This window comes from Candoia aspera, chromosome 2, assembly GCF_035149785.1.
Source record: "Candoia aspera isolate rCanAsp1 chromosome 2, rCanAsp1.hap2, whole genome shotgun sequence".
Classification (NCBI taxonomy): Eukaryota; Metazoa; Chordata; class Lepidosauria; order Squamata; family Boidae; genus Candoia; species Candoia aspera.
The window spans coordinates 47,730,316-47,757,068 of record NC_086154.1 but is presented as its reverse complement, the minus strand read 5'-3'; the positions used below and the strand labels follow the sequence as shown (position 1 = coordinate 47,757,068).

The following is a 26,753-nucleotide window of genomic DNA, read 5'->3' as shown; positions in this document are numbered from 1 at the left end:
GCCTCCGAGCCAGTGCACTATAAGGCTTTGAGAGAGACTCTCAGAAAATCTCCACCTTAATGTACACTTGCTAAGATTTTGTGATTCTAAATTGAAGAATTCACTTGCTGGAATCCTTGTCACTATCTCTTTCATCTTAATTCTTTTTCCTAAAGAGAACTCTGTGAGAATCGTGCTTGGCAAATAATTTAGGTTCAGGTAGCTGCTGAAGGCCAGACAAATGGCCATCTAGGGCTTTGTGTCTTTACTGAGAGAAGCCAAATATAAGATACGGGTTAAGGTATTCCACCTTTTTGCCATCACCTATTACTAATTCATATTATTCTTCTTTGCAACAGTCCTACAGCCTGTTTGCCTTTCCTCCCCCCCCCCCCCCCCGACATATCTGAAATAGCCTTTTATGTTGTTTGGGGCATTTTTCACAAGCCTCAGCTCATTCTGAACTTTAAGCTTTCTGTCACAATCCCTACAGTTTCTGGCAACTGCTTTATATCCTTTTTTGGTTATACAATCTTCCTTCCATTTCCTATAGATGTCGGTTTTTCTTTTCAGCACTTCAGGAAGCTGTGTGTATCCATGCTGATCTTTTTACTTGTCTACCATTTCTTCTTCTACTAGCCATCATTTGTGACTGTACCTTCAATTGTTTCCCATCTTTCTCAGTCATTTTTCTCCTTCAGGATTTTAAACAATTTGATCTAAAATACCTCCCGAGTTCACTGTCTAATTCTTCTCTATTCCTCTTCCCCTTGAGAGTCATGAATTCAGTGATAACATGGCAAATTCCTCCCAAGGTTCCAGTCACTTTCCCTTCTTCAATTAATTCTTCCCTGCTGGTAAGAATTAGATCTAGGACTAATGTGTAAGTTGTAGCCTTCTTGGGCTATGTTCTAATCAAATGTGTCACCCCTTCAGTGATGCCTCGAACATTCTATTTGTCATCCTGTATTAGGATTTCCCATTCTCCTTGTTTGTTTTTCATAGCTGGTGCACTTGTGTAGTAAAATTTGTGATTATGAGAGGTACCTCCATTGACTTCATAGTTGTAGTTTCTTGCCAATGTGTAAGTCCCCCCTCCATTATTGTGTTTTTCCTTTTATCTCCTGCATTGTTTGCCTCAGTCCTTCGTGGTATATTTGGTTCTGGCCTTTTTCCACCTCTCCTCTTGTTTTTCTAATTTAACACCCTCCTGATGAGGGTTTTTCTAATTGAACACTTGCCAAACACACACCTTCCCAGTCTTTGTGAGATGTATTCCATCTACTGCCAGGAGTCCTTCGTGTAAGTAACAATCCATGGTCAAATAATCCAAACCTTTCTTAGTACCATGGTCTACAAAGCTGGTTGTTAACTTCCAGGACCCTGTTCTCTTTTCTTACCTCCCAGTTCCTTCACCTTACTAACCAGGGCCTGATAGTTTCTGGAGATCCATTCAAGGTTTCTTCTAGCAGTATTAGAGGTCCCCACGTGAATCAGTATCAGGACAGAATAATTTGGCAGCCCATCTGTCACATCCTGTACATATACATGTGGAAGAAGACACACCTCTCACAAATGTGGCTTCAGTTTATCTCAGGAGGGAATCACTCACTACCATAATGCACCTCTTCTTTCTCAAAGTGGTTCTTGGGTTTCCTCAACTCATTGGGCTCTAAGCATCTTTTGCCTTGTCTTGTGAAGCCAGCCTTGGTGATGCTGCTCAGGTAACTATGGATTATCTTCTAGTGTAAGAACCTGAAACTGATTGCTGAGCTCCACTGTAACTGAGTACCACCTCAACCTCTTGCTTCTTTTGGATCACATGCTTCCACTTGTCTTCCTCTTCATGTTCTCCAACATTCAATTCCCTTCTCTGCTTCTCCTGAGGAGCTTCACCTATCTGGTGCAGGAACTTCTCACCTTCCCTGGTGTGTTGCAGTCCAGAAAGTAGTTTTGGTTCTCTTCAGGCAGGAAGATAAACAATGCAGATACCATGCAGATCACCATGAAATTTCCTTTGCTGTCCATGTTGCTTGGAGTCTTCGGTAACATGGACACTGCCAAATTCTCATGCAAAACTCCTGTTTGCTCACTGTTCAGTCACTTGGGTGACAAGCTCCCAGATGCTGCTTCTCTAGAAAAGCTCTAACACGAACTAAGGTCCTCTTCCCATTGCAAGGAATGTAACCTTATATCCAGTGGTGTGCTGGTAAATGTTTAAACATGGCTCTGCCAGCTCCATTGCCACTGTTGTGCTGTGCCGGTAGCCACAGAATAGATGACCAGTGTGCTAGGTATAGTGGCTCAACTCTGCTCTCAACTGGCTTGCAAAATTCCAGAAAATTTAAAAATTGGCTCTCATGAGCTGGTACAAGCTGACTCCAGCATATCGCTGCTTACTTGTAGTGTTAAAGAAAGCCCCATGTGTCAGGCCAAGTTACATTTATTTTACAATATTTGTTAGTTTTCTATACAGTTCATTCAACAAGACGATCCCACCTTCAAACATCTTTCTGAACTATAAAAGGAGAGCCATTTCCATTTTCCTTGCAGAAAGTAGGCCAGTTGTTCCTCATGTTCTCAGTACTAGAAAGGCATTAACCTGAATAATCAGTACTAAAAGATTACAAAATGATCAGCACAAATATTGCAAAAATAGGCTACTACATTTGCTGTTTCTTAGGAAGCTATTTCTTTTTGCCTAATAAAAGCTATATACATAAGCATGCTTAAGACTAAGAAGTTTTTTTTAACAAAGATCTATTAATAAGAGAGAACAACTGCACAAAGGGAAACAGAGCTTCAGAATAATAAATCCTGCTCTAACTCTAAAGTTTATTCATGTGCCATTCTACTTTACTCAGCGTCAGATTATTATTTTGGTCATTCATACCCCAAATTAACATTATTAAAAGTTCTAGAATTTACCTCTGATGTACATCTGTAAGAGCTGGGCTATAACATGCTTTACACTCAGTTCTGAAGAAACTAACCATTAGAAAATATTACAATCACAAATGCTACATTTGAAGATACTTTATTTAACCACCCAGTTTTCAAAGGTATTGTATCTTATACATTTCTAGAATAGGTATTCCAAAATTGTGTAATTACACTATTCCACAGCACATTATGAAGCAAAAAAATAGTTTAAGAATACCTAACTGAAAGTGGCATAAATTAATACATGGGTGCAAAACAGTATTAGATATTCATACAAATTTTTCTATGAATAGCAAATATACATTAGAAGAAAACAAAAAAACCAAGCAGCCAAAATTAGTCTTAAATACATTGAGGAATGAGATGGTTTAAAAAAATGAAGATGATAAATTGCCTATGGCAAAACTAGATAAAAATAAAAATAATTATTCACACATATTTCTGAACTAGGGTCGCTGTTAACTTTCAGAGTGAGCCTCATCCATAAGACTGCTGCAGCCTATCTTGTCTATGAGGTGCTCTTCAAGACTGAGGTGGTTTGTATATTGTCAGTTAGTGCCACCAATTTTAATAATGCCAATGAGCTATTGGAACATTCATCACACTTCTAGTTCACCATCAGTACCATCTGAACACCTATACCTGTTATCTGGTGAAATCCTTAGCCATTCCTGCACTGCATATTATGGACTGAAAACCATTATGCTACACACTTTCAAAGAAGTGTATTATGAAGTAATTGTAAGTAAGAATGAGGACACCCTCCAAACATGAGAAGCATTTCAGAATACATGAATGTTGGGGTTATTTATAGCATTGGGGTAAGGATTAATGATGCGATCTAGAATTGTTAATAATGTAGTAAAAGATACTAAAACTAAAACAGTATGTACCCTCTGTTCCAAGTATAAATTACTGGTGTTGTAACTAAAATGAAACAGAAACACTTTGCTGCAGACACTCTATTTCTGGCACAGTTTCTGTAATTTACTTTCAAAATTTCTATTTGTTCAACATTGTTAAGGGAATACGAATACCAATGCTAGTAGTAGATATATGGGGGTGCAGGGAGAAAGATAGAGATCAACATTAGTTTAAATCAGCACTGGATGGAATTAAAAATTAAGTAACAAAAAACCCTTTACTGAAAAAAAAACATTAACAGAAAACCACATTGGATCACTGTAGGATACTTCTGATATTTAGAACTAGAAAGAGTTTTTTCAATTTTGCAAACTGTAATTCACTAATTCCAATCCTATACACTAAACAATTGCACTTAAGTTATTAGATTTTTTTTCAGGGATTATGTATGAACAGACCTAATTTGCATTCTCCAGAAGAAACATTTTTCTCAGAATAATTTCTTTATTTTCATTACCAAGTAGGAAGCCTACAGGAACTGATGGGATACCCACTGAAATATGGCAAGCACAGAAGAATCAGTAAAGGTTCTAACTAAGCTATGCCAGCAAATCCAGAGAACAACACAATGGCCAACCAACTGGAAGAGGTCAATCTACATTCCGATAGCCCCCCAAAACGGAGACTTAACAGAGTGTGCAAACTATTGTATAGTATCCTTAATTTCACATGCTAGCAGGAAACAGGAGTGGAAGAAGTGAACATGGTTTTAAACTTGGAGGAAGAAACATCAATAATCTCTGCTATGCTGATGACACTACCCTGATAGCCAAAAACGCAAAGGATCTGCAAGCTTTAAGTAATAAAAGTCAGGGAGCTCAGTAAAAAAAAGGGACTAAAATTAAATTTAAAGAAGACCAAACTAATGACAACAGGTAGAACCAGCCTTAGAATTGACAGAGATATCAAAGTGGTAGATAGTTTCTGTCTTTTAGGATCAACATCAACAGTAAAGGAACAAGCAGTCAAGAAATACGCTGCAGACTAGCACTTGGTAGAGCAGCCATGAAGGCCTTGGAAAAGATATTCAGATGCTGTGATGTGATGATACCTACAAAAATCAGAATAGTGCAAGCAATGGTATTCCCTATAACACTCTACGGAAGTGAAAGCTGGACTTTGAAAATATGTGTCAGGGGTAGCCCTTACCTCAAATAAGACACGGACTCACTTAGAGGGTCTAAGGATTTCCGAGTTTATTGAGGTAGAATGCATACGGAGAAAAAAGACGGGAATGGGGGTGTGGTGGCAGGGTGCCCCGTTTATACTTTAGTGGTGGACCTTGCTCTCCTCCACCCCCCATTGTCCCAAAGCCGGGTCCGGATGGTGCTTAGCGCCAGTATCGCTCTCTGATGGGCTTTCCGGGCTATCTCCGATGTCTTCTCTTTGTTTCCTTGCCTCCGTCCGGTGCAGGTGCATCCCCCGGGGTAATGGGTGGGAGTTCCCCCGATCCGTTGATGGTTTCCATGTCCTGTTTGAGTTGCTCTTCTATTATGCGTTGATGGGTTTTGGATTATGTGTGCTTAAGAGATTATGTGTGTGGTTGATAGGACAATGGTTATCCCTTCCTCTTTCCTGATGTGCATGTTCCCCGTTGTGATGCACTTATGCCTTGCAACGGGGAACATGACAATATGTCGATAAAGATTCTCAGTCATCCAGACTTTGAAGAAGCAGGATAGAAAGAGTATTGATGCTTTTGGAACTTTGGTGTTGGAAACAACTCCCAAGAATACTGTGGACAGCCAGGAAAAGAAACAAATGGATCATTGAACACATCAACCTAGAGTTCTCACTCAAGGCACAAATGACCAGACTCAAATTATCCTACTTTGGACACATTGTGCAAAGACTCAGCTCTCTGGGAAAGGCTCTAATGCTGGGAAAGGTGGGAAAAAAAAGAGAAGAAGAGGAGGGTGGATGGAGTCGGTTACAGTGGTGATGGCTGCACTGTTGGAAGAACTGAAAATCCAGTTTAGGGACAGTTCATCATGGAGAAAATCTATCTATGTGGTCACTAAGAGTCAACACCAACATGATGGCACATAATCAATTTCTTTAATTAATGGTAACTGAGCATCTAGCAAGACTTAGATACTGGATTTAAACATACTCCAGGAACCCCAGCCTATTGGTTTTGTTATCAGACCCTACTGTTGTACTGAAGCTACCCACCTGATTGTGGTTTATGTTACAGAGGCATCCTAGGCCTCTAGGATTTTTTTTACATTTTTCAGATGATTTTTCTAGTAGAATCAACATATTAACTCTGTTTTCTATTGAACCTAACTTGTTACTTTTCCTTTTAATCAGGTGGAATAGTCCTCCATATGTCACTGAACTACAACTTCCATCAACCCAGGCTAGCATGGCCAATGATAAAAGATACTAGAAGTTGTTATTCAGCAACATCTGATGAAAACTAATTTAATATGCTTGCATCACGAAGTACAGTATATGAAGGAGAATGTTCCTGACTAAATTATTTGCCAGGTTTCATTAATGGGTTCTTGTTCAGCTATTTCTGAATCAATGTCCCAGTGTGTTAAAAACTGAAGGAACTTGACAGCAAGCATCTTTGTTCGGAGCAGTGGTCTGAATTAAAATAATGAAAGTAGTTTGCCAGTTCTGATTTAATTAACTTGTTTCCTTTTTTTAATATATGTATGAAAAGAAGTGGTTGGATGTGCATGCAAGTTGAAAACAATATTGAAAAATAAGTTTTTGTTCGATTCTTTTTTATTTCAGTGCTATACTCTGTAACAATGGCATAGCCAATATGCTTATTGTACAGAACTGAATGGTGATCAACTTCTTAACAAGCTCACAATGATTTCAGCATGTTCCCAGATAATGAGCAAGAGATTGCCACTAAAACACCTTCAGATACTGGCCAATATTGCTAGTACAGGCTCTCAATCAGCACATGAGATCAATTGCAATAGCTGATCATTGCAGTACAGCAAAAACATCATAGGGAATGTCAGGAATCCAGGCAATTCAGGATTAATAAAATACGAAAGCATCTTTTACTCAATTTTTATATATCAACTTCAGATAACATAGTTTAAATTCAGATCAATATCATAAATAACTGTGCAGTTATTTCTGTAAAGTTCCTGTAAAGCTTCAATTTAAACACATAACATAGCTCTTTTCAATAAAATTTTAACTACTAATCTCTTTAATAAATACCAAAATGCCATTCAGTCATAATCCTGATCTGCCATAGCATTAAAATTATGTACTAACCTTGTGAATTTCCGATTGTGCAATACTGAATGAGTTCATAACTGATTAGGGTACTTCCACACCACTCTGTTTTCACCCTCTAGTCCCTTAAAAACATTTTGAACATGATCCACTACTTCCCATCCATGTCTTTACACCATGTTCATTTGTCTGATCATATGAGGGGGGAAAAAATCCCTGCAGTCAAGCCACTTTTCTCAGTGAAACCCAGAACTCATGAGGTGTAGTATGATAAATAGGGATACAGACCACCCACCAGCTCCACAGAGTTGCAAAGAAAAGTCTACATTTACTTTTGTTTCAGATTCACCATGGCTAAACCCCAAATAAATCATTTCAGCTCTCAAACACAGCTGACACTGTGAGATCACAGAAATATGGAGTTACTTTCAATCTTGCACAGAATTCTTACATAGAAATGCCTTAATGTACTGCACAGTTGTGAATAAGCTACTTTGCAACTGCTTGTAATGTCTGGTCTATGATTGCTTCTCAAAATATTCTTCTTAAGTACAGATTTGATTATCTCCAAAAATCCCCTTTGACAATGGTAAAAACACTACCGGTAAACTGAATTCTCTCTCCTCTTTTCTGCCTCACCCCCCCCCACACACACTATTAACAGAATTGGGGGCACACAGGGATCCATTTATATGACATGGATTTAGTCCATTCCATGGACTAAATGAAGAGACAAGATCAGATAGAAAGAGGCATGTTCTATTCCCAATCTAGTTCTCCTTGAATGTTTTTATGTATGTATGTATGTATATTATATTTCTATGGGTGCCCAACTCACAAGAGCAACTCTGGGCAATTTACAATTTGAAGAAACATGAAAACAATATACTATAAGATAAAATAATACAGTAAGACTTCAGAAAATAAAAAATAATAAATAAATAACAACAGGATAACAAAAGAACAGAAATAACAGCAACAGAAGTAACAATAACAACAGAAGCAACTAAGGCCAACCAATATATTTTTTCTTCAAGAGTTTTACATTTTATATATGCTCATCCCAGTTTGGCCTCATCCCACATTTAGGGGCCTGTGGAAGTACATAAGGGTCAAGAGGGAGAATGATGATCCATTCTTGGCAGCAATGTGGAGGTTTATCATTCAATTCTTTCAGTTTTTTTGTTTTTTTTAAAGAAATTTAAATTTTCCAGTCCCATCTACAAACAAGGGATTGCCTGATGGGCTCTCATTCAAATACTAACCAGATCTGACGTGTTTAGTTTTACTGACAACAGACAAAGTTGGCTTGGTGATGGTACCTACATGGAAATGCCCTTGGAAGTACTCCCCCTGCATTAAATGATGCTTGTTTGCAGGTAACAGACCACAGAACTACAGCCTTAAAAAATGGACTTGAGAGAGGCAATTATAACACCCACATCAGCCATAAAATCCAAAGAATAACTCATTGTTTTTTGGCCTTGTTGTCTCAATTTTCAGCCCAGCCTACTACCCAGGGTTGTTTTGTGTGATAAAATGAAGGGAAATCCCAAAATACACTACCTGGAGTCCTGCAGAAAAGATGGGATATAAATCGAATAAATAAATAGTTTCATGAAAACTAGATACAATGTTGCAATGCTCCTGGTAATTCGAGCTTTACAAATCAAAAAGTATTGTATAGTTATTCTATCTTTTCCTCAATGGAATTGGGGCAGGGGAGAGAAGACAGGAAAATTTAAATTTAAAGCTAACATCTACACACACACACACACAGCTCAATAGATTCTCTGCTTAAAATAGAGCAGGTAATAGCACAATAAAAGGAAGTGCCAGTTATTTGACTGGCTAACTCAATAGAAGTTTCAGAGTCAGTGCTTCACATTGATTTTTGGAAGGGAAAGTGAGTTTATAGCAGGGTATCATCCAGCTCTCTTCCTTCACTTCCTGGTACTTCCAGCACTGAGCCTCTTAGTCCTGTAAAGTGCCTGCAAAGTGCTCTGTCTTGCATGTCCTGCAAATTGCTGTGGGTCAGAGGTAACCAAGCCCAAATCAAGGTCAATGGAGTAACATCACTGAATAGATTAGAAAACTAACAGATGAACTCTGACAAGGCTACCATTTTCTTTTTGTAATATCCAATCTAGATTACTTAAGCATTATGGATAGGACTGTTCTTCAAGACCAAACCAAAGTGTATAAAGGACCCAATTCTCTTACAACTATCTGTCCAATTCAGAAATCCTTTTTTTTAATTCCACTACCAGATGAGCCTTGCTGACTGATGACAGAAAACAGTACAAGATACCCTTTAATTCAGTTTAGTTGCCCTTTTATTGATTTTATCCACTTTATTCTCTCTTGGGTATATGATTTAACATCAGTTATTCTTTTTTGCTCTGCTTGATACTATTACACGGTTCTTTTTATTTCCTGTAAACTCTTCTGAATATTACTTTTAATAGAAAGAAAAGACTAGAAATATTTCAATTTTGCAAATAGTTTCTCTTTAAAAAAATTTAAAAGATACAGGTTCATGCAATAAATATTTTATAACTATATGAAATTAATTCAATCATTAAGCTTATAATTACATTATACATTGTGTTATCTTCTCATTTTTAGAACCAGAGGCTTTTCAAAAATAGGTAACAAACTTAAATCCTGGATACATTCCTTAAAATCAGGAGAATGGTTTCTCTCCAATTCTGTGGAATTTTTCTCTTTGCCCACATCCCAAATTGGATAGTGTCAATGGCAAACTTCATGCTTTAGGGATTTAATTCAACATCACATTGAGATCTTAATTATATTTCTTCTCAAGATTATATTACCACATGAGGTAATTTTAAGTCCAAACAAGGCTGTAACAGAAGATCAAATATATATGAGTTAAAGAACGTTCAAATTTCTTACATTACCACCATAAGAAATTTAATATTCATCCCTTTTTCAAAGCATTCTTTAAGGGATCCAATAAAAATATAATCTTTTTGTTGAATTAATTGCATTTTTAAATCCTAAGAAATATATTTTACATTTTTAAAAAACACCGATTCCCCAAAAACGAATATTCCAAGTCTTCATTTCATAGTTCATACAAAAAACTAATACTTATTTATTTCACTTTTTAGTATCTTTCCAGCTGGCCGACATGGCTTGAGGTGGGCATGTCTTGCCTACTGGTTCTCACTTTCTGCCTTCTATGCCATTTCATACAAAACTGCTCAACTGCCTACCACAAAAGGCTGGATCTTGGGGTGAGGGGGTTTATTTTATTTTTAATAGGTTAGTGGTGAAATGCCATCCATTTTGTTTGTTTTAACTGGGTGAAATCAAAGAGATCTATCAAGTTTCCCCTTCTAGGCCAAGTAACCAGATGGATTTTTAAAACTGTATGGGGGGTGGGTGTTAAACAGGTGGCAGTGGAAATGCTGGCCCTTTCTTTCTTTCTTTCTGGATGAAATCAACAAGCATTCTACCAAGTTTCCTTTCTAACCTAAGTGACAGGAAGAACGATAACATAGCCCCCCCCCTTCCACTAATCCTCCAAAGGCATGAAAAAAACAGAAAGCTTCTTTCCTGGCCTAGCTGGATGAAAAAAGAACAGGGGAATCCACCAACGAGGGGCAGTGGTAACCATGATCTGGATGGAATACCAATCCATCACTGTAACCAAAGTGGAAGACAGGGTTGAAATCTGGAGCAGGTTTCTTAATCCGGCTTCATTCCCAGCTGGTTCATGCATAGGACTCAAGCAACTGAAGGCTACATTCCAGAAAACCCTATAGATTCACAGGTTTTCTTTTAAAATAAACCATTCTGAAACTGATCTGAAAAGGCAGGCATAGCACATCATCCATTCTCTGGGACAACGATGGTCACACCAAAGCACACAATCATCTACCTCAGCAAAACCCATCTCGTGAAAAATGATGCCTTCCCTGCAGATAATGACTTTAATTTCAGGTTATGAAAAAGCTACAAATTAACCCTCCAAGAACAGGTGGCAGAAACAGGGTTGACCTCTTTGCCCCCCTTCATGCACCCCAAATCTCTCATCTGCTATTATGTACTGCTCAGATTAAATGTTGCTACTTGAGGCAAAACGTAGATGAATTAACAAAGTTCTATTCAGGAGAAACAGCTTTAAACAATCATTTTAGAGGATGTTACATTTTCCTGTTTATTTCCCTTCTTTCCCTTTTAAAAATGGATGTTTAAGCTAACAACGTTAAACAAACAAAGCTGGCTAACCAACCAACCAACCTTGTCACAATGAAATTGTTTACTACTCTACAGTTTGAAAATAAAATGCTTCAAGTTTCTTGTGCTACACCTAAAATGGCTTTTTGAGAAGAAAATTCTTTATCAGGAACTCTCTCCTTTGTTTCTCAGAAAAGTTCATTTACCTCAGTTTGTTGTAACTTGTATCATTTTTCTATCGAAATACTTAAACATTAAGTAAAATCTAATTACAATGTAACTTAAACAAGATCTACTTCTGTAAAACAAAACAGAAAAGAGCCGGACTCCTATTTGAAATCCCAACCAGAATCTGCTACATGCTGAACACACTGCCTCCACATCTCAGAGATGCAGCCTGCTTCTACACAGTTCTGTTAGTGCACACCGATAATGGTTCGTTAACGTGTTTCTGTTTCTCATTCTGATCCTTCACCGACCAACTGTCCTAACAGCCAGGAACCACGCTGAGACGAGGAGTAGGTCTCTAGTGTTTATTACTGCTACATAAACAGAATCCTAACAAACTGAAGAACCATGGGAAAACCCAGACAGATAAACCCCCAAAATTAAGGCGGGTCTGATCTGTGTCTCTTTGAATGGCTGCTTAATTGCTCAGTACTACGCATGCGTTTTCCCCCCTGGATAGGGGCCCCTTCCAGCTCGCCATCAGTACTCATGACACCAACCCCTCAAATCCTCCTGTCTCAGTAGCTTCTTCATGGCTAACCTCTCTATTCAGAAGCCCAGTTTCTTTGCGAGCCCCCTCTATGCCTTCCGAATGGCCTAGCTGGAACAGTGCATTTCAGTCTGCCTTCTGCTTAGAACCTGCATCACTGCCACATGCAGGCATTGTGCTCTGGGGTCTGCAATCTCACCGCAGTACATGTGCTGGGCAGATGAGCTGATTTATTTTTGGCTCAGGTGTGGTCTAACCCAAACCAGGCGGAAAAAAGGCAGTCTTTCCATTTGCATCACTGAAATACTGCAGAGCTTCTGGGTGATCTGTTTTCCTGTTCCTAGCAACTCTTGCAGCAGCTCACCTCCCACCTCCTGGCCTTCAGCTGATGTTCCTCTCTGTTCACAAGTCCTTAAAAGAAAAAGGCAGCCTGACAGGTCCCCCCCACAGTGACCTTTCAGAAACACATCACCCTGCAGAATCCACCTTAGACCATAGCCAAGATTGCCTGTTCTGCTTTGGCTGTTTTCAGATTCTTGGAATTGTTCCAGACAGCACAGTAACCCAGCAAAGGAAGCAGGGATGATGTTGACAACAGCCTTGTCTGCTTCCCATTGTTTCTGGCACAAAGCCAGCTAGCCTGCAACAGACCAGGCTGCTCTTTTCTTGTTTAACTACTGTCAAGCGGGTAGTCAGGGAGGACAGAGTCTAGCAATTTTTCTTCCTAATTTTGCTTGGAGCAGGGAAAGAGGTATACAGTGGTTGATCTTGGTGTTTAAATCTAGCTGTGCCTTGCAAAGTAGGGTTTCAGCTGTTGGCAAAACTATGTAGTTGCAAAACTGCCAGAATGCTAATGTTTTACCTAGCAAGAACCTTCCACCTATTAGAAGCTTTTCAGTCCAACAATGAAATGGAGACCTGGCATTTCTGCAGCTATTCCTTCGTAGCTGTTATTCAGATCGTTTGCAAAAAAGTGAAAAAACAAGTAGATAAATATGCAAATTACATACTGGAAACATGAATGTGTGTGTGCATACTATTTACCCCACCCCTCTTTTTTTTTGGCATAGAGTGGTGTCTTTTCTTGCTCCAAGACTTGTAGCTTAGGTAAATCACTGAAGAAATTATTTTCTTTTGCACTCCCATATTATTCAGCTGGAAACAGAACATTGATGGGCTCATAGTTTCCTGACTGCATTTCAAGGTCAGCAGAATATCAGTTACAATCTGGATTAAGAGGAACTGGGAAATGAAAACACTACCATGTAAGAAGGACCTTTAGAAAACAACCAGAAGAGAATGTAATACATGTATGAGACAGGTGAATTTGTTGATAACAGGTTATCTCTCCAGCAGCCACTATATTAGACTGTAGAAAATGGAACGAACTCCCATTCTACAAGGTCCAGACATTGAAAGAGTTAAAGGAAAACCTGGCCACAGAAGCACACAAAAATAAAGCTTGAGGAGCCACTTAGAAACACGAACTATCACCTCTCAGGTGGGCTTTAAAAAAGTGGGACAGCTCCATTTTTGGTTTTGCCTTCCACTTTTGTTCCTGTTGGAGCTTTTCCCCAGCTGTGGCTAAAACCCAGGATGACTTGGGAAAGCAAGATACCCAATTGGATATGAATTTGTTTTAGGGTCAGGATTTTGGTTGAAGCTCTAAATCAACCTTCTCTTTTTTAATTTCTTCTCTTTCTTCTCCCTTTTTTGGTGTCTTTCTAATTTCTTTTAGTTCTTTAACCTCGATTGATATACTGATATAAAGACTTGAATTCTTAATGCATCAGTGACTATTATTCTGAGTAAAAGGGACTTTTTGCACACATACTTCTATCCAGGCAATCTACTAATGGAAGGAAATATTGCCATTTGTGTGAACCAGCAGAACTTAATCCAACAGTTCTCAGACCTGCACACATGTGCATGTTCACTATTACATAGATCTTTAAAAAAATAGACATTTCTCCAACTCACCAATCTGTCACTAGAGTGCACTGCTAAACTCTCACAGTGTTATAGTCTTTGCTCAACAAGCCTGTTTTCTTCTAGCTTGGCGGTGGCATTGTTCAAATTATAACACTACTCTTAGATTTGTGATGCTGGAGCTCTGAAGGTTCTGTGGGCAATCTTGCATCATCAACATCTACAAAGCTTTATATAAAAGCTTTATAACTTTTTTTAAAAGCCCTAAATGGTTGATTAACAAATCTTTTAACAGTGATCCAGACTGTTTTTGATGATATTGCAGTAAAAAGAAATAAGTAAAAGTCTCCTTCAAGTTGAGTTCAATTTCTTGTGATTTCACGGACATGTCCATCTTGTTCTTGTTGTTCTTCAACAATATGGAAGTGTTTTTTCTATTGTCTTATTGCAGGATTTTTTTTTTCAATTTTCATGTCTAGCTACAGTTCTGGAATTCCTTGGAAAACTCCCATCCAAAAGTTAACCATGTCCAGTATACTCACGTTACATGCAGAGAGTATTAATATATAGGTCATTTGCAATCTTTATTTATCTATATTTGCATCCCAGTCCTTATTTAAAAACAGGATGGCGACAAGATGAGAAACATGCAAATTCATTGCTTCAAGTAACATTCAATCTCCTTTGATGCCCACAATTGGCACTCCCTAAATATAAACTCAGAGACTTGAAACTTATTATTATTATGAAACTAGGTTACAGTACATAAACTTGCTCTCCTTTTTTAGTCTTACATAAACTTGCTCTCCTTTTTTAGTCTTAGTCCCATTACAGTATAGTTCAAAGTTCCTGATTTTAGATGGATTGGCAAAACTTTAACACTGTTAACACTGTGTTTATTAGCTGGCAACCATTCCCTGTATTTAGTTTAGTACTAACATCCAGTATCGTAGGTTATGGGAAACCTTTTTTGCCCATTTTAATGAAATCTGCCAACTAAATTAGTACATATACTAATGAATAAAGAAAATGGATGCGATTTACCATTGCACACCTGTCCACTTCATTTCGAGATTAAATTTCACTATAGCTGATAATTGTGAAAGTAGCAATGTACGCACAGTTCCCACCATAGGTACTGACAACAAAAACCTTAGATACCAAAGGTTGTACCATTAGATAGAAAGGTTTAAATATATTGTACTTATAACTGCTGTGAAGAATATCTGAAGCCACTTCCTTAAATATTTTTTTTCTTTTCTATTTTTCTTTAACTTTTTTCTTTTCTATTTTTCTTTAACGTTTTTCTTTTCTTTCATTTTCTGCTTTTTCTTTGATTTCTTTCTTTTTCCCTTCTCTTCCTTACCTTCTTATTTCGTATTAGTTTGTATTAGTTTTTAATCTTGTTTAAAAGCTTTAATAAAAATTATTTTTTAGAAAAAGGTAACAAAAGGAATGGACAATAAAAACTACCCTTCCTAACCAAACAGGCCTGTCAAGTCCTAAAAGTTTAGAAAAATCTCTTGAACTGGACCCCAGTATTCTTTTATCTATTCTACCAGAAGACAGATGGAACCATTAATCTAAACTGTGTAGCAATGAAGCAGACTAGAAGTACATCTTCAACTATACATCTCTCAACCGAACAAGAATCAGATGACTTAGCAGCCTCAGCAGACACAGTAATTTACCTACAAGCTGAGCTGTCACAGACTGAATTCTTAAGCAGTGCTTAGCTTGCATGGCTTTTAATACCACTGCTCATAATTATTTTTTTAAAATTTTACAAAATAAAATAGCTCCTTTCTGGAACGGAGTAATATAATAAAATTGTATTGAGATATTGCTTTGTTCTGAGGTTTTCATGGGGACACATTTCTATTTGCTTCCCTATTTCCCCTCCATTTCAGGTGTATCTGTAATACAAAACATTCTTGCAATATTTAACTACACACTCCGAAATTTCTTGTACAAAACTATAAATAACTCCATCTACTTTTGCAAGTAAGCTTCATTTCCAAATCCTTCTGATTTCATATCATGCCTCAGAGATGCACTCCTAGGAACAGGCAAGATTTGTTCCACCAAATTTCAACATGTGCTTAATGATGTTATGCTATACGTCACAATACTTTTCAGTACTGTAATAATAATTTTCATATATTGATATTTATAAATGAGTTCCCCAAAGTACCAACTTGTATGGAGAATGTAAGATCTACTCTCATAGCAAAATCAAGAATATAATTAAGGAATAAATACATTAATTCACACTTTTAAACATAGGACCTGTAATATCACATTTTTTACTTCACTAATATTTTTCAGCTATAGACACAATCTCAGCCAGTTTCAAATACCCAGGGCAAAGGAGAGAGCAAAGTTTTCTGATATTTAGCTGTTTTCATTAATAATCTAATATTTTTTTAAATCTTTGTAGGGCACTCCAACGGTCACAAGGTGAAAGGAAGTAACTGGGACTAACGTCCCTAATAATATCTCAGAGGATTTTGACCACATTCAGATAATCACATCTAAATCCAAATATGTGCTATTCATATTCTGGCATGTAATCACTTTGCTCTTCCCTTGTTGCAAGTGAATAAGCTATGAAGCTCTTGTAAACCAACACTTGTTTTATGTCCAAACAGGGAATGTATTAATAGCCTCCAACTTCAAACCATGATTCCATTTCCTCATTTGTTTGGAAACCATAAAAAATATTTTCCCACTTAGAACATAATGGAAAGCTATAATTAACCATTTCCTGGCTTTTCTCGCTCACCTGCACAAAGAATGAACTGAAACAAGGGCCTGTGAATACAGGAAACATGTTCTTATTTTAGATTACTAAATGGAGATTTGTCAAACTGTGTAGGTACCATATCCGTTCTATAATTTCAAAGTTGATTTTTTTATTGTTGCCTTTATTATTAAAAAAAATCTTCAAGAGAAGACATTGTTACTTTTTAAAATCACTTTGCAGAATAGCAAAGCACTTTTCTCATTATGTAGGTTGGCGTTGATCTAAATACTAAAATACAAAAATCACATCTTCAGAACTCGTCTTAATCTGAAGGTACAAAAGGTAGCTTTGTACCCCAAGGGTCAAAATGATTATTCTTGAAGAAATTAAGGTTTTTGACAGGTAGAGATGGAACAATTACAGCTTCTTTAAACCATACATGTGAAAATCTATTGTTTAACTCATTTAAAGAAGTCAGTTCTAGAAGCTTATATTTCATTCAACTATGTATCAAAAACAGTCCAACAATGTAATATTGTGATTATTAAAATATAGGACAAAATGCAAAGCACTTTGCAAAGTAGACAAGATACAATGGTAATATATAAAACCAATTTTTAAAGAAAATTATTAATTGTTAAAAACTGTATTTTTAAAAAGTTATTGAATGTTTAAAGTTAACATAAATAGTGTTAAAAAGTTGCAGAAAACTACTTCCATAGTAACTAAAATTATATCGTAAACACATAAATTCAGCATTATGTCTTTAACTTTATTATTTATTCCTTCATCCTACTTGTTTGCTAGCAGGGATGCCAGATTACTATAGCCTTACTTAAAAAGTCAGCATTAAGATCCTTAAAATTTTTTAGTATATGGTAATTATTTGTTTTATAACAATATATGCCTTTTCTACCTTTGAAAAATACTACCATGCATTTTACCAAAACAAAGCTACTAATATTAGACAATTAAACGCACGTTAATAATGCTTACCTCTCAATTATCTGTTCTAGCAAGCAATGAATCCTATTTGAAGAAAGTATATTCTGATTGTGTGTGTGTGTGTGTGTATCAGTGCACTGTTTAATTTGTATAAATCCTCTCAGTGCAAAATATGAGATCGGTACCCATCTCTGAGGTTCTGAGTCATTGTTCTCCCCAGCTAATGTAGATTCTTTTGATTATAAAAACTACTGTGAAGCATTTCAAATATATAAAAACCGTACCTCTAGCTCTCGAGCTGAGATGCTTGCTGTCTGTAGTTCCAAGCCACAGTTTGCTCTCTTAGCTGTGAAATAAAATGGATAATCCTTTGCCACCATGGTGGCTGAATTAGGAGCAGTTTCAGAGATCACTGCTGATTCTGTAGCTCTACACAATATGAAGGGAAAACCAAGTCTTCTCCTTACAACCTCTCTGGCATTTAGCAGCTGGGCGCTTGAATGTCCTCCTGCTGCTGCATTATCGAAGACAACTCTTATATCCCACAGAAACAGGAAACAGAACAGCTCTTGAGTGTGTCAAGAAAGTGTAACAGAATACTGCTTATTCCTGAGACCCACCCACTGACACTGGATGGGAGGAGAGTGGGTGACATACATCAGTTTACATCAGCAATGTACAGCAGATTACATTAAAGCCTATTCAGAAGTCAGTGAAAACGCTGCACTAAGAGCAATATACTATTTTCAGAAAGCAAGGAAAAAAACACACAGTACTCATAGCCCTCATCTGTTTACAAATACTATTTGAATAATGAACACTTACATCTAAAGTATACGATCCAGAAATATTAGCACATACACACAAATAAGAAATGTGGAATTCTGTTTGCTTAGGTCTATATTTTTATAAGAGATCTTTCAAATATACAATCCCTCTTCCCCCCACCACTCCATATTCTGAAATGGTACCATCTCCTCTATTATAAGTTGTCTTATGAAAACAGATTTTGAAGGTGGCATATAAAATGTTTACATATACATACCCATACCCATACACACACACACATACCGTAGTTTATATTTATGTGAGTAGTGTTAATTATGGATATATATTCACCGTACAAGGAAATGAAACTTCATTGTAGTTATACCCTTCAATACAACTTTCCAAACCGTACTTACTGTACTGAAGTAGTGCCTAACTAAGAAAAAAAACCCAGACAAATTCTTGTTAGTCTACCATTGCTGCCTTTTCTCACTGGGCAGAAGAAATGTCTATTTGGATAGTTAAACTGCACTTTGGTTATTAAACAGTTTCCACTTCTCCAATATAAATGACATCAAGCAAAAAAAAAAAAAAAGATGGCACAATGCATTCTAGAGTGTTTGAATCCATGTTGTCTACCAAAGTACAAAAGGGAGAATACAGTAAGTCTTTGGAGGACACCTTAATGAAAGAGACATATGGGAAAATATGATGTACATATAATTTAGACTTTGTTTCTATTAAACTTTGCCTATTAGCTGTTTAAAATGCAGTAGCAAAAGAGCATATTTGGGTACAAGAAAAACAACTGTGAGTAGAACAATCAGAAAAGGAAAAAAGAAAATCTATTTTAAAAACATATTAGAGGAAATTGGAAAAGTTATCAAAAATAATATATAATTTACTAAAGATATGGACAATTGTATATTTTTAAAAATGTAACTGTATTACAGCACTTAATTCTTACCATTTTTGTAAACAAATGTTTTAAGGGAGGCTTTAATCTTAAAGTAAACATTGCATTTCCAGACATTTTTTCCATTGGATATATCCTGTCTTTTTATCTAGTGATATGGTCAATGCATTTTTCTTGAAGGTAACCAGCTTTAACGGTAAAGAATAATTTCTTTAGGATGTTTTAACTTGTGATTAATCAATCTAGAATTTCCAAGAAAATTGAAAAGAAATGTAAATATTTGAATTCTGTTATCAGACATGGCTACATATTGTTATAACAATCTACCTTTCCCAAAGAAAGTCTTAAATCATATAGCACTGAGTATTTTTTTCATGTCCTGGGATCTGCATACTAAACACTTTTTCTCTGCAAACTCTAAGCATGCCCAATAGTGAATGCATTTAGTTGCTGACTTTTTTCCTGCAGTGGAAAACAAAGCTGATAAAAATCTGATACAAGGTAATTTATGAGAATTTGAGAATTATACAACATTTATTTCAGAAACTGAATGTAGGTCTCAGAGAAACTCCAAATCATGAAGCAGCATAAGAGACACCTAGAGCACCCCTGGAGGAAAACAGAGTGAATCCTATCTGAGTAAGGGTAAGAGCATTTCTTAAGAATTACCTCATGGCAATAAGGGCAGCCAAATTATTACATCTGCAGAAAGCTGGCTGGTAGCCCTGACCCTCTTGAGTAAAGTAGGTCCAGGAGAACACTTACAGGACTGCTGGGAGGGCTATTCTACACATCTGTCAAATAAAGTTGCTCAGATTCACCTGGAGTTGTACTCCAGCTGTTCAGGTCCTATGGAGTTGCATGAGGCATGGTCTTACCCAATTATTAGTTTAAACCTCATGATGCAGATGAAGTAGATAGGGTCCTTGGAGCTATGAGTTCAGCCACCTGTGTTTTAGATCAAGGTCCCTCCTTGTTGGTTAAGGACTCCCAAAAGGTAGAGAATCCTTATTTGTGGGAGGGGGTGGTTCCACTTGTCTTCAAAGAGGAGGCTGCCTGCTCTCTCCCTCAAGAATCCATTGCTGGACCCAACAGAACTGGACAATTTTCATCCATTTTCGGGAAGCTGGTTGTCTTACAGCTCCAGAAGGGCCTGGAGGAAGCAGATTACCTGGACCTCTTTCAGCTGGGATTCAGAAAGCCCTATTCATGGTAACTCACATCATCTCCCATTTGGATTACTGTAATGTGCACTACATGGAGCTTTCCCTGAGGAGAATTCAGAGGTTGCGACTGTAGCAGCAAGGGCAGTCTTGGGAGTTTTGTGATACTCATATAACATCACTTCTCCATTAGCTTCACTGACTTCCAATGAGCTTCTGCATGCGATTCAAGGTGCTGGTTATCACCTATAAAGCCCAATGTGGTGCAGAGCCAGGTATTTGTGGGGCCACCTATCCCCGATTATTTTTGCTCACTCCACCAGAACTAACAGGGTGGGCATCCTGCAAGCCCCTTCAATCAAGCAGTGTCATCTTACTGGACCCTGGAGGCATGATCTCTTTATTGCATCATCTGCCCTGTGGAACAACATCCCACCAGAAATTTGAATGGCCTTGACCCTGTTGGCCCTTCACGAGCCATTAAAGATCTGGCTGTTCCCTCAGGCATTTGGGCTGGAAAGTTAAGTGAGCTCTGATGGTTGATCTGGTTGGCTGTTGTTTTTCACTGATTGTAAACTGGAATTATTTTTAGATCTCAGAGATATGTTATGTTGATTATTCGAGTTGTTTTTATTTTTACTGCTTTTTTTATTTTAATCCTTTGTATACCACCCAGAGCAATTGCTATGAGATGGGTGGCCATTAAATTGTTCAAATAAATAACACAGTGGATAAACCTTGATGCTAGTTAATACTGGCCCAGGAAACTAGAATTTTAAAAGGAGGCAGTCTCAGGAGCAAATGCTAAGAAATTGCTTTCAGAGGGAATGGAAGAGACGGAAAAGGAATGTTCTAAAAAAGTATTATAAAGGAGAGAGAGAGAGAGCTTAAGTGGAAAAAATGGAAATCAGCTTGGAAAAGGAAATATGTTCTCTATCTCTGTGAAGGAGAAATCCAGGCATCACTACAGCTAATGGACTGGGCCATGGATCCATCTGATCAACCACAGAGCAGCTCTAGGCGGCCAGCAGGAATAGGAGACCAGCAGGGTGGAAGTCAACTGACAGGCAAGCAACTGTAATATCCTTTTGTGTTGTATCAGATCCTAGCTTCCCTTCAATCTGAACAGCACGGCAAGATTTAATAGCATTTTAAATGACAAATAAGTACAGATTTAATAAAACAACACTAGGTAAACCACAGGTATTTTTCTACTTTCAATCGGTGTTCCCCACCATCACTTCTGGAACTGTTTCTTCAGAAAAATCAAACCCCACTTACTCTTACAATTTCAGTGGGGCCTCACATTTGGCCTCAGCAGACTTCTAACCCATCCTCCTCCCCAAGGACAGTCACTCTGCTCTAAGGGTAGCAGTTCCCCCAGACCTTTGAGTATTTTCATTGTTGTCATAGGTTCTTTTTCAACTTCTTCCATGTACTTCCCTGTTCTTCAGCTCCTTCTTTTGGGAATGTTCTCTCTCCCTTACTTAAGGAATCTGTTTCCTCCCTCTGATCCTCTGGTGCTTCTGGCTAGGTGTGTCATGTCCATCTAAGATAGTGGGCACTCATACATGCACCCACAAAGCAACTGACATTAAACACAAACCAGACAGGTCAGAGAGTCAATACAATTGTTAAAGAGGTGGAGGGGAATGTACTGATACAAATCAACAGGATTTTTCTATGCAAAATTTATCTAATAAATTTTGGATTTTTAATTCCCATCTCAATAATTTATATGAATTCACTGTTATCATCTGACACCGTTACCATGCCATTCCTAGTTAATACTACAGGTAATCCTTGGGTTACAACAGCAGTTGGGACAGCGATTGCTGTCACTAAGCACTGAAGTTGTAAAGCGCAGTGGCACATGACCGCATCGCTTAGCAACAACAATCCAGCCAGTCCCAGTTGCCGCCGTAACCCCAAGACGTGTGGGTTGTTACGGCAGGCAAAGTGTGGCTTGCAGGAAGGCCGGGGGACACTTATCAGAGCAACTTGCAACCTTCCCTGCCAGCTTCCCCATTAATTTTGCTTGTGGGAAGCTGGCAGGGAAGGTTGCAAATGGCAATCATGTGACCATGGGATGCTGCAACCATTGTAAGTGCGAGCTGGTTGCCAAGTGCCCAAATTGTGATCACATGACCGCAGGGGGGCTGTGACAGCTAGAACTCTGAGGACCAATCATAAGCACCACTTGTTCAGTGCCGTCGTAACTTCAGTCAGTCGCCGAATGAGTGGTCAGTAAGCGACTACCTGTACAGTAAATGTGAATGTAGGCTCACAACTGATTAATAATTAAGTTCTACTTAATATTAATAATAATTGTTAATTAAGTTCTACTTAAATGATACTTTGTTCAAAGTTAGCATGTATATGTCATAATCACAGCTGTATATTACACCCTAACCACGGAACCATGAAATAAATGAAACAAGCTTTGAGCTAAATTAGGTTTTGTAGATTAGAACTGAGGTTTTCAAACTTTTGTACCTTAAGTGCCAAGGAATCTGGATCTCACCATGATAGAAATATTTATTTATTTACTATTCAATTTCCATGCCACCAGACTCCAGACTGATTCTGGGCACCTCAAAATAAAGAACCCATTTTATCAAAGACAAATATGTATATATTTATGAGCACTATTTTATTATATTTATCACTTATGGTAAGCTTTAAAGACTTAATCAAAACTTCAAAATAGCTCTGAAATGGCCAGGAAACAATGATAACCTTCCATATTGCCTTAGGACTAATTTAAGTTTTTCAACTCAAATGAAACTTTAAAAGAATTGTAGAAATCACTCACACTCACACACACACACACACGCATCAGGTGTTATAACAAATAAATTTTAAAAATTAAAATTAAAAAAATGCTGACATCCCTGCAAAGAATGAAATACCATAACTCTATGCAGGCCATTTTAAACGTCTGTGCAGAAACTACAGCCGATACAGAATGCAGCCACCACATTACTGTACTAAATAAAACAGGCCTTGAGAAACATTCATCAGAAAGGGTTTGACAGAAGGTATTTCTGGACCAAATTTGCAGTATTGGTGCTGACCACCTTAATTTTTCTTCTCTCATATAAAGCTACCCAAACCTAAACACTTCTGCTTGATATTCCTTCTCTGCCAATGGCACAACAAATGCTACCTGGAGCAGGGCCATCCTGAAGTAATTCCAAACACTGCTACTTTCTCCTGTGTAGAAAAGTTCTCCCTGATCCTTCTCTGTGCTTTGATAATCTGTTGGGAAATCACTGATTTTACCTTCTTGTTTTTTTATTACTGCTTAAATTTGCATTGGTGCTTTAATGTAGCATTATTAGCGAGTTTACTTGGAAAGACAAAAGAATATCATTTTAATAAATAATAAATGAATATTTCCCTTTTCTAAAACAGCCCTCCTGGGAAGTTGGGTTTTTCATGAGGATCCTTGTTGCAGGCAGGCAGGATGGGTTGGATCTGTTGCCAACTGTAAAGTCAGAGCAGAAAAAGGGGTCATTTAGCTGTGAATCAAGGCTGTGCCAGGTCTGTTAACTGGAATAGGCAAAACAGGCTTGATACCCATTTTAAAAATAAATAAATAAATAAATCTGCCATGTTTGTTCAAGTTCTGTCCCACTATCAAAGGGAGACAAAGAAGCCCAGTTGCTACTGAAAATCACAGTGAAGCCAGCAGCCAGACAAATAACCTGACAAATGCACTCCTATGCAAACTCTTGCAAAATAGTTACAGAATTTTATTTATTTATTTATCAAATTTTATCACCGCCCATCTCCCTCCCAAGGAGATGGGAGTAATTGTAAAGTGCAAGAACAGTAACAGGATCCAGTCTGAGCCAAGTGAAACTTCAGCCTGCAGTGGATCTCTCAAGTCTGACCTAATGAACCTGTCCTTCTCCCCTTTGCAAGCTGACTCTTGTTTAAGCCCTGGAAGGAAGGCTACATCCTGTTAAACTGCAAGCAAAGGGTCATGCTTCCGTTGTAATATAACAAGGACCTTTAATCTAAACTTCTAAATTCATGGTCCACATTCAGAATTCAGTTTAGAGAAATTATTTGTGCCTCTCAAGAACAACCTCTGAAGACAGATAATGAATAAGTTAAATTGTTCCTATTGATCTGAGACCACCATTTGACTTAAGTCACCACTTTTCAAGGACTTGTAGATGACATTCTAGTTGCTACCCAAACAAATAATACTCTATATATCTTATATATCCTCTGGCTTCCCTCCCCATTTTTATAAATCTATATGGAAGGCAAGTCTGTGCCCACGAAGGCAGCAATGTCAGTGCTGAACTTTTTATAAATAAAAGGTCAAGCCTAATATGTTATCAGACTAAACTAAACTAAACTAAACTAAACTAAACTAAACTAAACTAAACTAAACTAAACTAAACTAAACTAAACTAAACTAAAACATCGACACTAATACTTCTGACATCATGGAATAGAAACAATTTTCTCTTTTCCTACAGACCTCTTTGGAAAAGAAAACAGCCAACATCTCCCTTTCTAATCTTCTATCATCTAGACTAGACACAACCATATGGCGATGCATGCTTCAAAAATGAGTCAGAAATATTCAGCTTCACACAAATGCGGCACCTCTCTGCTATTCAGTAGCCTACTTTCTTCAAGTTTCTGTTTGAACCTCAAAAAAAAAAAAGGAATTCTTCTGCTTTAAGTGTCTAATTAATTTTAATGACTGGATTTCTTAAAGCAGCAGTGCATTTTTTTTTATAAACTCACGTCTTTCGAATCACTTTCAAAGTACACACAGACCTAATAATCAGTACTTCATCTTTTTTTCCTAGTCATTTCCAGTTTCCAGTCCCTTCTAAACACAACTACCCTCAGCAGGACTTCCCTGTTTGGATTTAATATTTTATTTCTTCTCTATCTAGTCTGTGGACATGTCTCTGCTTCCCTCCTTCTCATTTTCTGTTATCATTTTCTTCTTTCTCCCTTCCAGTCTATCAGTCCAGTAGTCCAGGTCTTGTGACTTCTCTTGCAATATTAAAGTAACTTGTAGGAATTACAGTAAATCAGAGCAGAGTGTCAAATGCTCTTGCTGCTAGCAAAGCAAAGGAGTGGACCCTCTTGCTTCTTTGAAGTGATGCAACGCTGTTTACAGTTACCCAGGTGAGTGTTTTCCATCCTTCACTAATTTTTAGTTACAGCCATGCTCCACCCCATTCTTATTGTGCCTGGAACCAAGTGTCTCTATCTACTGTATGCATGGCTGCTTTCCAAGGATCTGTTCTGTAGCATAGGGGATTCATGCATTTGCCCAATGTGAGAGCATGCAGGCTAGGGAAGCAGTTTTTCTTTAACGTTGGATGATCTCACTGCAGAGAAATTCATACACAAACTGGCCCACTTTAACATTCTGTCTTTGATATTCTTCTAATAATGCTATTAGCAGAAGGATCATCTCAGTTGGCAAATTTAGCCAAATCGGATTCCTGTCCCCTCCAAAAACTAATATAAAGTTCACAGATTTGTCAACTGAAATGTTACTTCCGTCATGTTCCCAAGGCCACTCCAAACTGAACAGGTTATAAACAAGCTTAGTCTGAAAGTCAGAGACTTTCAAATATATACAAGTTGAAGATGGGCTGTAGGAACAGGGGGGAAAAACAATTATAAGGAAAGGTACATGGAATTCTGACTGATACAAGGGCCTCAACTTTTGACTATTGAAAGTTTTCCTCAGCTTTCATCGTCTTTTACTGCCAAATACTAAAGTAGCCTTTTGATTCTAAAAAGTCTTACTCAATCTTCCTCCTTTAAGTTTTCAACAAATGCTGCCATATTTTCAAGCTCTTAAATACATCCCCAAGAAAATTAAAACATATTCTTATAAACTCCCCATCCCCACTCTCAGCGATCTCAGGAACATCTATAGAATCAAGGAGTTAGAAGAAGCAGTTTAGGCTATCATGTCTAAACTCCTAATCCGTTCAGAAATCCAAACTGAAACCTCCCTGACAGATGTCTATCTAGTCTCTGCTGCAAGGCCTCCAGTGAACGGGAGCCTGCGACCTTTGTAAATGATTGGTTCCATTGTCAAACTGCTCTGCCTGTTCTGAAGTTTTTTCTAATATTTAATAATTTGCCTTTCTATAACTTAAATCCATTATTCTGCATCCAGCAATCTGGGATGATGAGAATAGGTGTTCCTTAACCTTTTTGTGTGAGGCACCTCTTCAGGTACTTGAAAAAATGTTAACATATTCCCCACTCAGACTTCTCAAGTCTAAACATTCCCAGTTC

The 26,753-nt window shown here is 37.6% G+C and overlaps 1 protein-coding gene across 2 annotated transcripts in view; it reads right to left on the bottom strand.

The window, feature by feature from the left end:
• Positions 1-26,753, bottom strand: part of ARHGEF3 (Rho guanine nucleotide exchange factor 3) — a 63,521-nt gene that overhangs the window by 26,396 nt on the left and 10,372 nt on the right. The window contains exon 1 of one of the 2 annotated variants that reach the window (XM_063291765.1): positions 17,891-18,146. The exons of the other annotated variant lie outside the window; for it this stretch is intronic. Coding sequence (XP_063147835.1) covers positions 17,891-17,986 — 96 coding nt within the window. The 5' untranslated portion in view covers positions 17,987-18,146. Of the gene's footprint in view, positions 1-17,890; positions 18,147-26,753 lie in introns of those variants that run through there. 2 annotated transcript variants of the gene reach the window in all.